General features: G+C 39.0%; 1 protein-coding gene across 6 annotated transcripts in view; it reads left to right on the top strand.

Annotated features, from left to right (window-relative positions):
- The window catches only part of Ars2 (arsenic resistance protein 2), a 223893-nt gene that overhangs the window by 123389 nt on the left and 84651 nt on the right, over positions 1 to 15853 (top strand). For all 6 annotated transcript variants that reach the window (XM_067155112.2, XM_067155113.2, XM_067155109.2 and 3 more), the window contains 2 exons: positions 8102 to 8269; positions 10321 to 10458. In XM_067155112.2, coding sequence (XP_067011213.1) covers positions 8102 to 8269; positions 10321 to 10458 — 306 coding nt within the window. The remainder of the gene's footprint in view (positions 1 to 8101; positions 8270 to 10320; positions 10459 to 15853) is intronic.

The raw sequence follows: 15853 nt of genomic DNA, 5'->3' as shown, positions 1-15853 counted from the left end.
CAGCATTTTCCTTGTTATTGTGTGTTGTTTTTCCATCCTCATTTTTCAGTATTAACGTTGGAGGGGCAAATTTTTGTACTTGTTTTCCAAACATTTTGTAAAAGTCTCTGGAATTGGTTTTAAGTTATCTGTCAGTTTTATGTTTTGTGTGACTTCTCTATATTTATCATTTCTAATTAATTGGTGTGGATCAATGTTCCTCTTTCATTCATTGTGTTTTGGTTTATTTTTTAGTGGTGTGAAGTTAATTTTGATTTTGACTATGTAATGATCTGAACCTGTATCTACTCTTAATACTTCAGCATTGTAGATTTCTCTGTGGAAGGTTTTGTCCATGAATATGTGATCCAGCTGCCATTCCCCTTTTCTCCAATCAGGATGTTTCCAAGTTTTAAGTTTGTTGGGCCTCCTTTTGATGTATGGACTTTGAGATCAGTTTGTATTCTCTGCAGAGAAGTTCTGTAGCCTTGTCATTTGAATGTTTCTTCTGTAGTATTTCTCATCTCCTGGGGTCCTGCTACTAAAATTTTCTGTTTATCTAATTCGTCCGTCAAGTTATTTAGTTTTCCTGCTTTAAGTAGAGAATTAATATTGAGTTGCAGCGTAGTTGATCTGATATTGTTTGATCCTGTTCTTATGTGCTGGCATAGGAATGCGTGATTGCCAACACTCCGATTCTTTGACGCCTTCTAGGTGGCTACCCACAGAGTCCGATGTAGCCTTCTCCTGCTTTCTTGGACAGGACGGTGGAATTTTTTTCCTAAAAGACCTTTCCATGGTTGACTTTCAAAGGTAGTTCACCTTGGTTGGAGCAAGCTCCGATTCACAACTACGGTTGTTAATTGCAGCGGAACAACCGCAGATGTTCGAGGTTCTGCGTTGGCATTTCCTCCTAACCCAATGAGGTATGGTTTTCCCTTCAATACTCGGGTGGCTGATTGCAGTGGTTTCCCACTGGGCGTTGGGGTCACCACGTCCCTACGCCAGTGTGAAATGTTAAACAAATGGTTGTGGCAGTATGGATCTAATTTAGTTGACATTTCGTGAATAGTTTATTTTTTATGATAAAATATCTGTATAAAGTGCTAGTTCATTTGTCAAATATGGAAAAAATGCTGTTTTACTGTAAATGTTCTGTTTAAAAATAGTGCAGCAAAAGACTGAAGGCTTAAGAATTGTATTTTTGTAATATTTCTTTTTTACAGTATTTTCTATATTACACTACATGAATGCCTGTTGTTCTCTTGCTTTTCCTTTCTCGTTATATTCCTTTTATCCAGTGTGTTCCCCTTTTTATATCTTGAAGATGAAATACAAATTTCAACTTAGGAAGAAGAAACACACAATAGGACGAACTTTCTGGCAGGTCAGTGTGGGGAGACTGAACAAAAGTACATCTTTGTACTCTGCCATCTTCAAATAGATAGGCTTTCTCCTCAGCAATCCCATTCTTCTCAGCCCCCAATGAGGTGGGCGGTCATTGAGGGGACTGTGGGAGAAGAAGAAAGATAAGACAAAGGCATACAGCTTGGTTTGATGGGTGGAGAGTTTATGAAGTTGTGCAGATTGTCTTTGGTTTTTGAAGTGTGTTATACAACTTCACTATGAGTTTGGCATTTCAATTTAACGTGTTGTTTTAGTCAATAGTCCATAGACGGGTTTGATGCATCATCATCATCTGGAGCAGTTTCCACCCACCACTTCTCTTCTCTCACCCTCCTCTTGCCTTGATGCCATCTGTCTAAGTCTCGCTGCCTTCAACTCCATTTCTAGCTTCTTTCTTGGTATCCTCTCTTCTCCCATTCTCTTAACGAGAGTTTGGGACAAGATTAATAAAATTATTAAGGGTGGAAGGAATATAGAGAAAACGAGTATTGAGGAAGTGCAATGGGTCAGTCACTTTGATGAATTACTAGGGAAAAAGGGGGAAGAAAGATGGAGAGGTTCGGGAGAAGAAGTAATTTGGAGGAATAGGAGAGTGGCAATTTATGACCTGGATAAAGAAATCACAAGGGAGAAAATCCTGAGAGTGATAAGCAGAGCCAGAGCGAAGTCGGCCGGGGGGTGTAATGGTATAAATAACAAGTTTTGGAAGGAAATTAGCAAAAATGAGATAATGATAGAGGGCATGGTTTAAACTATTCAATAAGATATTTGAGGGAGGTAATTACCCTAAGGAATGGGAAACAGGAATTATATGCCCTATATACAAGGGGAAGGGTAATAGGAACAATGTGAACAGTTATAGAGGTATATCTCTGTTGGATTCTTTGAGTAAAATATATACTGGGGTGTTAGCGAACAGAATAAGCAGGTGGGCGGAAGAAATTGAAATTTTGACAGATTACCAAGGGGGACTTAGGAAAAAGAAAAGAACAGTGGATAATATGATAGTAAAGACTATTCTAGAAAAGTATAAGAATATGGCTAGAAGTACGGTTTATGTAGCAGCAATAGATTTTGAGAAAGCTTTTGACAAGGTGAATAGAGGGGCCCTATTAGAGAAATTAGGCAGGCTAGGGATATCGGAGATGTTGAGGGCAGTGGAAGGAATATATAGGGTTGTCAGGTTTTGTGTAAAATTGCGAGAAGAGAGACTGAGTGGACCCTTAGAGTCCAAGGTGGGTTTAAAACAAGGACGCAAGTTATCGCCAATACTGTTTATTTTATTTATCAACGTTATTTTAGAGGGGTTTGGGGCAGAAAATTGGGCTGTGCCGGTGATTAATGGTTTAGAGGTACCAGGACTGATATTTGCGGATGATGTGTTATTGATGATGATAACTTCAGGGGCGATGAATAGGGCCTTAAAGTCAGTGACGCTATTTGCGAGGAAATGGGGATTGAGAATTAATGTAAATAAGTCTAAAATATTAGTAGTCCAGAAGAAAGATAGAAGGTAATTGGGTAATTCAGGGAGAAAGACTGGAACAGGTAAGGAAGTTGAAATATCTAGGAGTTATTTTTAATGATAAAGGAACGTGGGATGACCAGATCAAAAGGGTGAAATATAGAGGATTGGCAGCCTTAGCCTCAGTCAGAAATTTGCTAGCCAAATACCCGGGGATCAGTTATAAAACACTGAGGCTAGTGTTGAGGTCGGTAATTTTTGGGAGGGTATTATACGGAGCAGAAGTTTGGGGGCTGGATGAGAAAAGAGAGGAACTATGAAGGATTGTTAGTAGTTTTGCTAAGTTAGTAATGGGCTTACCGAGGTGTACAGCAAATGTAGGGGCGGAATTAATGTGTGGGGAGGATTTGGAATCAGAGGGTGTGAAAAGAATAGTTAGATACTGGATGAATTTAAAAAGACAGGAAGGTGGGAGGGTATTACAGGCAGCATATGAACAGCAATGTAAGAGCATGTATAGGGGTGGATGGTTAGGAAAAATAAAGGGATATTTGGAGAGGATAGGATTAGGACACCTGTGGGGGGAGGTTTGGTCGAAGACAGAAGTGAGAGGGATGAAGATACTGGAAAGGAGAATTAGAGATATCCATAGGCAGAAATTATTGGGGGAAAGCAGACTATAAGAAACTCACTGTTTTGACGAAAATAGAGGAGATAGCAGGGTTGAATATTAGATACGTGGATAGGTCAAAACGGTATGGGATGATGTGGTGGATTTTAGGTTTGCGAAGGAATACAGGGTGGCTACAGGGGAGGGACAAGACAAGGTGTGTACTTTGCGGAGATGTGAATAATGATTTTCACTTGCTAAGAGACTGTTAGGTAACGAGGGAGATAAGACATGGATTATTGAGTGCCGAGCATCGAGAAATATTGGGGAGAGGGGATGAGAACGCAATCCTGAGATGGATTATTAAACAATGGGAAAAAGGGGGTGAATTGAACAGGTATTTATGTGCTACAAAAAAGGCCTGCGAGAGTAAAATGAAGGAGAGTGAGTTAGAGGGTGGGCAGGGGAATAGGGGGGTGGAATAGTTATGTATATAAGGGAAGGGGATAGTAGGATAAAATTCTAATGGATTAGAGAATATAGGGGTCGAGTACTTAGTTATGTGGAGTTGGGTAATGATACGGGATTGCATGGTCTGTTTGTTTTAAAGTTGGCTGGAATGCAAGTGCTGAAATGCTGAGTGTTCTTGTTTGATTTATTGATTAGGTGTAGGTCAGGAACAATAATGTGACGCAAGTACAGAGCAAATAAGGACACTGGATGGGCATGTTTGAACATTGAGTGACTGACTGCTACAGCTAATGACTGCTAGAAGAATACCATATTATTATTATTATTATTATTATTATTATTATTATTATTATTATGGGAGATCTAAATGCTCAAGTTGGATCAGACAGGCGTCGATATGAAAATGTACTAGGTCCACATGGTTATGGAGACAGGAACCCAGAAGGAGAAAGTCTCCTAGATCTATGTGTAAGGAATGGCTTGAGAATAAACAACAGTTGGTTTCAGAAGCAGCTAAGTCATAAACTAACAAGATACAGTTGGAATGGAGATACTAAAACTCTGATAGATTATTTTATATCTGACAATGAAGCAGGAAAGACCATATGTGATGTCAGAGTTATACCAAGTGAATGCCTGGACAGTGACCACAGACTTCTCCTTGCAACAATAAAGCACATTGAAATTTATAGACCTCAGAAATACAGGAAACCAAAAATTAAGACATGGGAGCTAAAGAAGACAGAGAAACAAGTTGAATACACAAAAAAAGTGACCAATAAATTGCCATCAGATGCATTACAAGAAGGCAACATCGAGTGGACTAGATTCAAAGAAAGCATTGTCGGAGCTGCATTAGAAGTTTGTGGTAAAACTAATAGCAAAATGAAGGGAAAAGAAACTCCTTGGTGGAACGATCGGGTGAAGATAGCTGTGAAAGTGAAAAATGAAACCAGGAAAGCCAGAGACAAAGAAATGCAAAAATGAAGTCAAAGGAACGAATCTAGAGTAAACGAACTGCAGCAGAAATACAGAGATCAGAAGTTACAAGTAAAGAAAATTGTGGCCGAAGAAAAACAGAAAGCTTGGACTGATTTCACAGATAAACTAGAGCAAGACAGCAAAGCTAATTCTAAACTACTTTACCGAACAATACGAAATATAAGAAGAGACAATGAATACATAACAGCAATAGAGGAACCAGATGGTAACATAGTTAGGGAGGAGACAGAAATAAGGAAGATCATGAAAACCTATTTTGATAATTTATACAACAGTACTGGGAAAGACTCCAATGATGTAACCACGCAGGTCAGTTTAAGCTGCAATGATGAGCCTGACCAAGAGAGTCCGCCAACATGGAAGGAAGTAGAGACGGCCCTTAATAGTATGCCCAAAGAAAGATCTACAGGATTTGATGAAGTCAGTGCAGATATGATCAAAGCAACTGGTGCAATAGGAATACAGTGGCTTCATAGAGTAATTAATGCAATATGGAAGGATAGGAAAGTCCCAGATGATTGGAAAAAGGGAGTAATAATACCTCTCTTCAAAAAAGGAAGCCGGAAGAAATGTAGCAATTATAGAGGGATCACTTTATTGTCTCATGGTTTGAAAATATTTGAGAAAATACTTGAAAAAGGGCTAAGGAAAATAATAGAACGACAACTACAGGAAGAACAATATGGATTCAGAGAACACCGATCAACTACCGATCTCATATTTGCACTTAAAATACTGTTAGAAAAGCATTGGGAGAAGGGCAAAGACTTAACACTAGTGTTTTTGGATCTCGAAAAAGCATTTGATAGTGTTCCAAGGAAGACTATATGGGAATGTTTAAGAAAGAAGAATGTACCCAAAGGGCTTATCCAGAAAGTTAAAATGCTTTACGAAGACTGCTGCAGTTGCGTACAGATAGGAAACGGTAATTCTGATTGGTTCCAAACCACTAAAGGAGTGCAACAAGGCAGTACCCTTTCACCATTACTTTTTATCACTGTCATGAATGAAGTCATGAAAGAAATTAAGCAGAAGAACAATATGGACATCAATGCATTTGCATTTGCAGATGATGTAGTAATTTGGGGAAATACAGAGAAGGAAGTCCAAGAGAGGCTGAACACCTGGAATGAACATTTGAAAGCATACGGGTTAACAATAAATAAATCGAAAACTGTTACTATGTCTGTCAACAGGCAGAAGAAGAAAGGAAAAATAATGCTGGAAGGTACACAACTGGAAACAGTAGACCAATATAAATATCTTGGGTGCATCATTTCAAGTGATAACAGAATACAGCATGAGATTAACAACCGCATTCAAAAATCAGCTCAGTTTTACCATCAAGTTCGGAACCTCCTCTGGAACGAACAAGTTCCCTTAAGATCAAAGCAGATTCTATTCCAGTCATACTTCACCCCCATAATAACATATGGCCTAGAAACCTGCACAACAACCCAACAAGTGGACAGCAAACTACAAGCCGCAGAAATGAAGTTCCTACGAACTATGGTACAGAAGACAAAAAGGGACAGGGTAAGGAATGAAAGAATAAGGGAGCAAGCTGGTGTGTACTCATCCCTGAATGAAAAAGTGACAAGGGCTCGTTTGAAATGGTTTGGCCATGTCAAACGAATGGACGATGGAAGGACACCAAAACAATGGCTACACACAGTCGTGGCCGGAAAACGACCGGTAGGAAGACCTAGGAAGAGGTGGCTGGACCAAGTGAAAGAGGACATAGGAACAAGAGGAATCAGCTGGGATGTCGTCTTGAGAGAAGAGTGGTACATGGACAGACAGAAGTGGAGAGTGCTCGTAAACTACACCCGGGCAACTGGAGTGGAAAACTGATGATGATGATGATGATTATTATTTATTATTTATTTTACTCTGCATGTGAACATGTATAGGGGCGAAGTCGCCTGTTATGTTCAATAAATTTAATGTAATATTACCATTCTCTTAACATGTCCATACCACTGCAGCCTTGATTTTTCTATCATTTCCTGTTAGGGGTAACTCATTTACCATTTCCCAAACTCTATTTCTTACTCTGTCCATTCTTCTTGACACCTTTGAAACTTCATTTCCACTGATTGTATTCTACTTTTATTCCTTTCCTTCATCACCCACGTTTCTGATCCATATGTCAAAATTAGCACGAAATAAGTCTGTTGTACATCCCTGTTCCATATCAGTCCTCCCACACTCTTAAGGAATCCATTTGCACACCTTCCTCTTTCATGGATTTCCATCCTGTTTCCTTCATTTTCTTCGATTATACTTCCCAGGCACTTAAAAGCTTTCAGCTCTCTTCAACTGCCCCCCTGTCCGACTCATTGGCTGAATGGTCAGCGTACTGGCCTTTGGTTCAGAGGGTGCCGGGTTCGATTCCCGTCTGGGTCAGGGATTTTAACCTTCGTTGGTTAATTCCAATGGCCCGGGATCTGGGTGTTTGTGCTGTCTCCAACATCCCCGGAACTCGCACACTACGCATGGCAGATGCTGCCCACCCTCATCGGAGGGTCTGCCTTACAAGGGCTGCACTCGGCTACAAATAGCCACACAAAATTAAAAATAAACTGCTCCCCTCTTTGTCATGGCATTATATGCTCATTTCTTGTTTCATGTCGTTACCAGCACTTCACTCTTTTGTGCTGAGAACTTGATTCCGTAAGATGGCACAACTTCCTCCCATATGTTGAGCTGTTACTGCACTTCACTCTCACGGTTTCCTTATATTAGTAGATTATCTGCAAACAACACTGCTTTCATTCTTCTCTCCCCAATAGTCTGTGCTAACTTCCATCGCCACTATAAATAGTAGAACTGAGAGAGCACTTCCTTGTTTACACCATTTAACTTAAACCATCCAGTTCTTTTAGTTCCGACTTTTAACACAGCTTTCGCTTCCATCATACATATATTTTACCCTTGTCACTATCTACTCATTTACCTCTTTTCCTCTCGTAGCATCCCAGTTCTTGTTTCTACGGACACTGTCATATGCCTTCTCTATGTCCATAAATGCCATCACCAAATCTTTCCCATACTCTTAGTGCCCTTCTTCTAGATGTTAATATTTGACCTTCCTTGTCTAAAGCCGTACTGTTTAACATAAATATTCCTTTCTAGCCTAAACTCATGTCACATTTTTGTTTCAGAGTTTTGGTCTTGTCTCAAATAATCCTGTTCTGAAAAACATCACAGACTACTTGATTGAGGAGGCTTCGGCAGAGGAAGAGGAGCTGCTGGGTCACACCGCAGATCAAGAGGAAGGGCAGGTGGGGGACGACTCGGCGACCGTTGACCGGGACGAAGCCCTCATCAAGGTAGGCAAACCCTTCCGATTTACCCGGAAACTCTTCTTCCGATTTTCCAATTTATCTTTAATTCTTCCTATTTTTTACTAATATAACCTCTAGTACAGTCAATACTCTTCCCCTAGGATAAAGGATAATTTCTTGTGTGCTTGTGTAATTTACCCAACCTCATTTTCAAGCATTTTTATTTGATGCTTTATTTCGTGAGTGTATCGTCCGTCGCCTTCGTGTACCACGTTTCCTGCTCCCTACAGCGGCATGTGTGCTTTACGGTTGGGGATTCGGGATGGCAATCGTCCTACAAGAAAGAGAGGTTAGCGACTCAGTTAATCGGGATGAAAGAATGTGTTTCTTATTTTGTGGTTCGCGCACTATTAATATCGTTTCTGTGCGTAATTTCGTTGGAGTTGTATGCCATGTGTTTTTTCTAGCTGTTCTGTGCTTTTCCCCGTGTCAAAGTCGTATGTTAATAATGTACGAGACATACCGATCTGTTTTGTACGTGGTAGTTTCGCGTATTTCAGTGCATTTTTGTTTATTCTTACTTTATAATTTTAATGAGTTGAATGTATTGCAGGGAGTCCGTGACATTTTCTGGTATTTTCTCTTCATATTATAGCCAAAAAACATAAACATTATCTCCAAGTGTTCAGAGAAATCTATAAAATTTCAGTTCATTTTACAGTCTAATACAGGAAACTTATGCGAATCACCTCGGGAGATAAATTTTATTTCGAGTTATCAAAATTTCGAGAATACCGTTTTTGATAATGCATAGGACATAATTGAATCATATGTATCTACAGGCTTTTACCGAATAGGCCTACATTATGTTTAACGGTACATAAAAATATACAAAGAAACTATTTTACGGCATCACTTTAATTATAACACTTAATATAGTAACTTTTTAGAAGACAGGATACAGTACATACAGTAGAGAAACAAACAGCTCCGTTAATATGTTTGGAAAAAATCAGTCTCTTCTGTTCGTTGCTGTCAACCTTTCCTCCCTTCACGTTGAAACTTCTCGTCAATACCACCCAGCCGAGTTTCGTAAATGTAGCTTGTCATCCACGACTCCTGGGCTTGCTTTTGTACGTAACCGGTAATTAATTGACTCCTGAGAACCGGCGAGGCTTTGTTTACTTGTTAACTCTTGCTCACAAACCATAAATGCTGTTAAGATTTTACAACTTTAATGGTCAATGCACATTATAACAGTAGATATGTATGCCTTTTATCCTGTCCTTTTCTCACTTAGACCATGGTACAATATATGTGATGAAATCCAAGTAAAAAATCTTCCTATTTTCGATTTCTAAAAGTTGGCAGCTATGCAGTTCAGTTAACTCCTCGGCTAGGAAAAATGGGGATATTATATTTTCAGTTTGCATATTTGTCAACAAAAAAAAAATGAAAGTATCAGGCTCTTTGAGCTGTTTCGATCGTGAAATGACCAGAGTTCCACTCCAGTGTGGCAGCCGGCTTATAGGTTGGAATCCGGATGTTGCGACTACTGCACCACGGAGGTGCCACTGCAACCCTCTTTTGAAGCACGATGCAGTGACGCTGCACATGGGGAGATGCATCTCTTCAGTACCTTGTTCCTATTGAGAGAATTTTTAATATGAAAGCCAAAAAGTGCATTGTCTTCTGTCTCATTTCTGTTCCCCAGTTTGTGTTACTGCCCACAAAAATGTATGTAAAATGATTCCTTTGGAAATAATTCACAGTTCTTAAAACTCTTTTTGTTTTGAAAACTGGGATTTCTTATTGAATTTAACATTGGATATTTTTAAAAAACGTGAATTTTGGCTCAGTCATTCAGTGATATATGCTAATTTGATATTGTGTTGTTATTATTATTATTATTATTATTATTATTATTATTATTATTATTATTATTATTATTATTATCAAGTGATTTTAAATAAACGTAAAGTTATAAAAAGCACTTTTTCTGCGACTTTACTTGCCTCATTAATTATATTTGAGGAGTAGGTCTAATGGGTTAGTTTGTGAACTAATTATTTATTTATTTTTCTTCTGCTACATAGGTCCTTGATAGGCTGCTGTTGTACCTGCGTATTGTTCATTCTGTCGACTATTATAACCATTGCGAGTATCCAAATGAGGATGAGATGCCCAACAGGTGTGGCATCATGCATGCGAGAGGGATCCCACCCTCGTCGAAGGTAAGTTGGGGAATTGGAGAGCTTCTAGGAGCTATTGAAAAGTCCCTGTGATTTTTACAGTATGGGACAGTTCATGGTTTAGAAAGAAGTATGTCACTTTTTTCTGGGTAGATTGTGGATATTTGATTATGTCTCATAATCAAAATGAAATGAAAGGGAAGAGAATGGTTCCTAGAATAATCAGGTGAAAGAGGAAATTGCAACAAATGAGCATTAGAAATGTAAAAATGATTCTACCTTTTGCAGATCATTAGTAGATTGTCGATCTCTGGATTCCGGTATCGCTAGTTCAAACCTGGCCGAGGAAATTTTATTTTTGAAGGGCAGATAAGAGTCAGTTCAGCGCTCCGTTTCATATAGTGGCAGCGTATAATGTCTGTTAATTCATAACTTGCAGGTTCTTCAGTCTGTCAAAGCTAATTTGTGAAAAAGAAAACGCGTAACAGAATTATACCTGAAAAAGGAACGTAAATACTGCTATTTCACGTAGTTTATAAATTTTATTCATTAATTAGTTTCAACGGACTGATGAACCCAACAGTTATAACTTATCTGAGTGAAAACTGAAAAGTAATGGGTTAAAATATCACAAAATAAAAGATCTATGCTAGTACATGTCATTTCTTCACAACAAAATTAATTTAAACTCGGCCTTTGCTCCTCCAATAGTCCTGATCTCTGGTAGAGCAACAGAACACAGGCAGTCTGAGTTGTGCCTGCAGGATGGTAGCAGCTGAGTCTATAGGATTATCATTTCATGAGCTGCAATACAGTGGAACCTTGATTCATAGTTTTCAGTGAGATCACAAAAAAAAACCCTGATAGATGCAGGGAAAAGATGGATGTTGGAAGAACCCGTTACAAACATGATGCTTAAAAATTAATCGCATATTCAACAGAACCTCAATAATTCGAATTCGGTTAATTCAAAATCTCACCTAATTCAGAGAAGCTTTCATTCCCGGATACAGGAGGTACGGTTATTTAAATTAATTCGAAATACAGGTAATTCGTTATTCAAAGAACAATGCCGGTCCCATTACCAAAATTCAGACTTTTAATTCAAAACTGCCTTTACATATTTAAAAGTAATATTTTACAGAGGAATTTAAATTCAAAATTTATCTGTGTCATGATAGAATGTGTCTTCCGGAACGTTCAGGGCTAGTTTTTTGCGTGTTCACTCACTTCAGTGTGTCTACAGTGTGCTTCATATTTGCTATGTTCAAGTGAAATCTTAATTCTTTTCTATTGGGTGTTTTATGGACCACCACAATTTCACGTAGCAGGTGGTGTGGGTAAAAGCAAATTCCGTGAACACTGCCGATGGCAACAATTGGTGAAAAAGCGTGGCTCGTATAATCAATCCGTAAGCACTAAACAGTATTGTCAACGCCGAAAAACTGCATTATTTTTTTTTATGCGGAGCCCGAGCGACTTGCGGTTTTAAAGGAGAGAAGTGCCATCTGGGAAATTCTACAAGGGTGGGGGTTGCTGTACTGTTACAATGCACGCGGAATTAGGCGGCATACTCCCCTTGTCACAGCAAAGTTTGATAAGCCACCATGTTTTAAGGGCATCGGGTATTTTCCGTGCAGGAACCGGGCATCTAAATTGCATACAGTACAGTAGTCCAATGAATAAAGCACTTGCACAGGGGAGCCAGCACAGATTTCTCCTTGTCTTTTATTCATGTTTTTTCTTTTGTTGCGTGAGGTTATGTTTGTCAGTGAATTATCCAAGTGCATTATTTAAATATTGTAAATGTACCTTGTTGGATACCTTTTGGAAATAGTTTTATCCATGGCATTTGAAAGGTTTAAACTGCGAATGAAGGTTAATTGCATGCAGTAACGGGTCGTAGAATATTTTGTGACACGGCAAGAGTTAGCATTTCTGAATTACGAGTTTGTGGTTAATTCAAAATCATGTAATGCAAAGTCCAATTTTTGTCCCAACGACTTCGAGTTGAGGTTTTACTTTTATTACAAGATATTAGACTCATTCCGTATGACGGTTTTCACTTTACAAAGGTGAAAAATGAGAGTATCCTCCTAATTCAATACAATAAATATTCCATCATTTTCAACTTATATTATGTAAATTATTTCAAACTCCCTTCGTTTTTCACCGAGGATGGCTCAAACGAGCCAAAACATGTTTGAATTTGTTTACTCCGTCTAATGACGGAATATTTATTGTATTGAATTAGGAGGATACTCTCATTTTTCACCTTTGTAAAGTTGAGGTTTTACTGTAATTACCGTATTTCACGGCATAATCGTCGCACTTTTTATACCAAAATTTTCGAAAAAAATTGTAGGGTGCGACCATTATACGATGAATATTTAATACCAGTATTTGTATTACTCAAAAAATAACTAAATTGTATTTGATACAAATTTAAGATGCACGTAATACTCGCGTTTATACATCAAAATAGTTAAAATAGTCTAAAACAAAATTCATAATTTTTCGCAACAATTCGGCGAACGTTTTTCCAACCTGAAAATAAAAATGAACGTATTAAGTTAATTTGTCATTAATTTGAGTATTAAAGTTAAAATATTACACTTGCAAAAAATTATCACTTTGTTGTGAAATGCGGACTTACCGGTACGCAATTTATTCCAAATCTTCGGTGTCGCTATCGCAGGTTTCGCTATCTGATGCGCCGTCCTCGCCTCTGTTAATACCAGTATCAGATTCTTCGTCTCCCTGCCACACTGCGTCATCTTCGGAACCGTCTAGTGCATTCGAAATCCCAGTCCTTTTGAAGCTCTTGGAGACTAGTTCAGGTGGTATAAGATCCCAACTCTTCTTCACCCACGAGCATAACAAGTCCAAGGGTGGACGCCTGATATTTCCGGCGGGCGTCAATTGCTGATCGCCGCTCATCATCCACTCGTCGTAAAATCGACGTAAGTGGTCTTTAAAGGGTTTATTAACACATACGTCTAGTGGCTGCAAAGCAGATGTTAGGCCACCAGGAATGACTATCTGTCGTGTCTTATTTGTAGTGAGAATTTGCTTCACTTCGTTCACGAGGTGACCTCGGAAACTATCTAAAACAAGCAGAGCTGGTTGTTTTAGTAGTGCACCAGGTCTTCTATTCCACACAGTTTTAACCCAGTCCAGCATGAGTTCTACGTCCATCCAACCCTTTGGTTGCACTCGTACATGAATTCCACAGGAAAACTGTATATTCTTAGGCATCGTTTTCCTCTTGAAAATGATGTAAGGCGGCAACTTTCTCCCGTCAGCTGTAATGGCTAGCATTGCCGTGCATCGCAACTTCTCACTACCGCTGGTTTTCATTAATACACTCCGTGATCCTTTTAGCGCAATAGTGCTGTTGCGAGGCATATCAAAAAAGATTGGAGTCCGATCGGCATTACCGATTTGAGAAAGCAAGTACTAAGTTTCCTTGCGCAAACGTATGACAAATCGGTGAAAATTTACAATCTTGTCCGTGTAATCAGCAGGCAACTTTTGGCTTAGTGTTGCTCTCCTTCGGACTGACAGATTGTGTCGTCGCATGAACCCCTTAATCCACCCACGAGTTGCCTTAAACTGAGTTACCGGTATGTTGTGTTTGCGCGCTACCCCCTGTCCCTTAATTTGTAACATTTCATATGATACACTGCAGCCATTGTTACGTATTTCACTGACGTACCTAAACACTTCTTCGTCAATTATAGGAAACTTCCCTGTTTTAGGACCTCTAAACGCGCGTCTAGAAGGGTTTGTGCTTTTTAGCTTGTTTTTTTACTTTCCGCCAGTCACGCACCAACTTTTAACTCACAGAAAATTTTCTTTCTGCAGCTCTGTTCCCGTGCTGTTCAGCGAAGGCAATTACGCTTAGCTTGAAGCCCGCAGAATAGTTTCTATATTTACCCATAATCGCTTATAAATGCTTCACACGTTAATGTTTTGCGATATAAATGACTTTCCGTAATTGTTCACTATTAAAACAAATTATTTCTGCAAACACCGAAAACACAAATTAAAAACTTAAATTCTCACGCACACATGTCTACAGTAATCACGTAAACAAATGCATCTGTGATCTGTCCATTCCAGAGCAGCCAATACTGTTAGGCAGCAAGGAAGCATGCAACAATTTATCAGTTTAGCTCGTTGGTTGCGACACACTACTGCGCTTGCGCAAAGCTCGCAAACCGGAGCTCTAGCTAGCGCGGTGTAAATCTACTGTATAGTTGACTGTATTCCGAGACGTCAGTAACAAACATTCATTTTTTTCAATTTCTTTTAAACATACGGTAATTAGGTTAATATTTCTTCCCAGTTATTGATGATTTTACATTACATTACTGACGAGTTAATAAAATAAAACTTTAATAGCATTGGATAATAATTATCTTGACTGCTAGGATAAAAGTTTTCATCCCATGCCCGGACACTTATGACGTTGTAGTAAGATAAGAGTCTAGCGATGACAACTGAGACATCGTAAATAATTCGGCTGAAAAAATTCCGTGGAAATCTGCGTTATCGTCTTGGATTTCACTTTGTGCGCAATAACACAGGAGCCGGCCCCATGGTGTAGGGGTAGCGTGCTTGCCTCTTACACGGAGGCCTCGGGTTCAATTCACGGCCGGGTCAGGGAATTTTACCTGTATCTGAGGGCTGGTTCGAGGTCCATTCAATCTACCTAGCTGGTATTTCCTGGCGACGTTGCCGATAAGCGATAACTTACAGCCTTACGTATTTCAAATGGGAACTCGTAATACAGTATGTAGGTGGTGAATAAATAGTTCACTGTCTCGCGACCACGTTGTCAAACTGCCGATAGTCTACCGGTAAGCCATGCGTCGTACATATACCGGTATTATTTATACGTTGTGCAACATGTCGCAAACGTGACTGTGTTGCCAAATTGCCCATAAACCATACACGTATTTAAATTGCGCATTCATGTGCAACTTACGTTGCAGTTCCATTTACCTTTTAACCAGATTAGTGAACAAAATTTGGACGTGCGACGATTATGTAATTAAAGGTTTAAAGTCCGATTTTTGTATTGAAAATAAAGGATGCGACGATTACGCGGTGGCAACGATTATGCCGTGAAATACGGTATACACACACTTAATACACGAGTAGTGTAATGATAAAAATATAACTACACATTTTATACCTTCACACTTGCAAAAAATCGTCTCATTACTTACTTTTAACCCTTATCTGCCCAAATTATTTTTCTGTGGATTATTGTGATATATTTTGTTAGGCCAGTTGTTTGTAACCTAAATGAACGGCTTATGATTTTAGGTTTCATTAATATACACAGTTCAAAAAAATTATGGGGACATGTTTTTGAACGTATGCCATGCTCCACAGAACAATACCTCACACCCAGGTATATTACCAA

Source organism: Anabrus simplex, chromosome 10 (genome assembly GCF_040414725.1).
Source record: "Anabrus simplex isolate iqAnaSimp1 chromosome 10, ASM4041472v1, whole genome shotgun sequence".
Lineage (NCBI taxonomy): Eukaryota > Metazoa > Arthropoda > Insecta > Orthoptera > Tettigoniidae > Anabrus > Anabrus simplex.
Note: the sequence above shows the minus strand (reverse complement) of the source record. Positions and strands in the feature narration are given on the sequence as shown.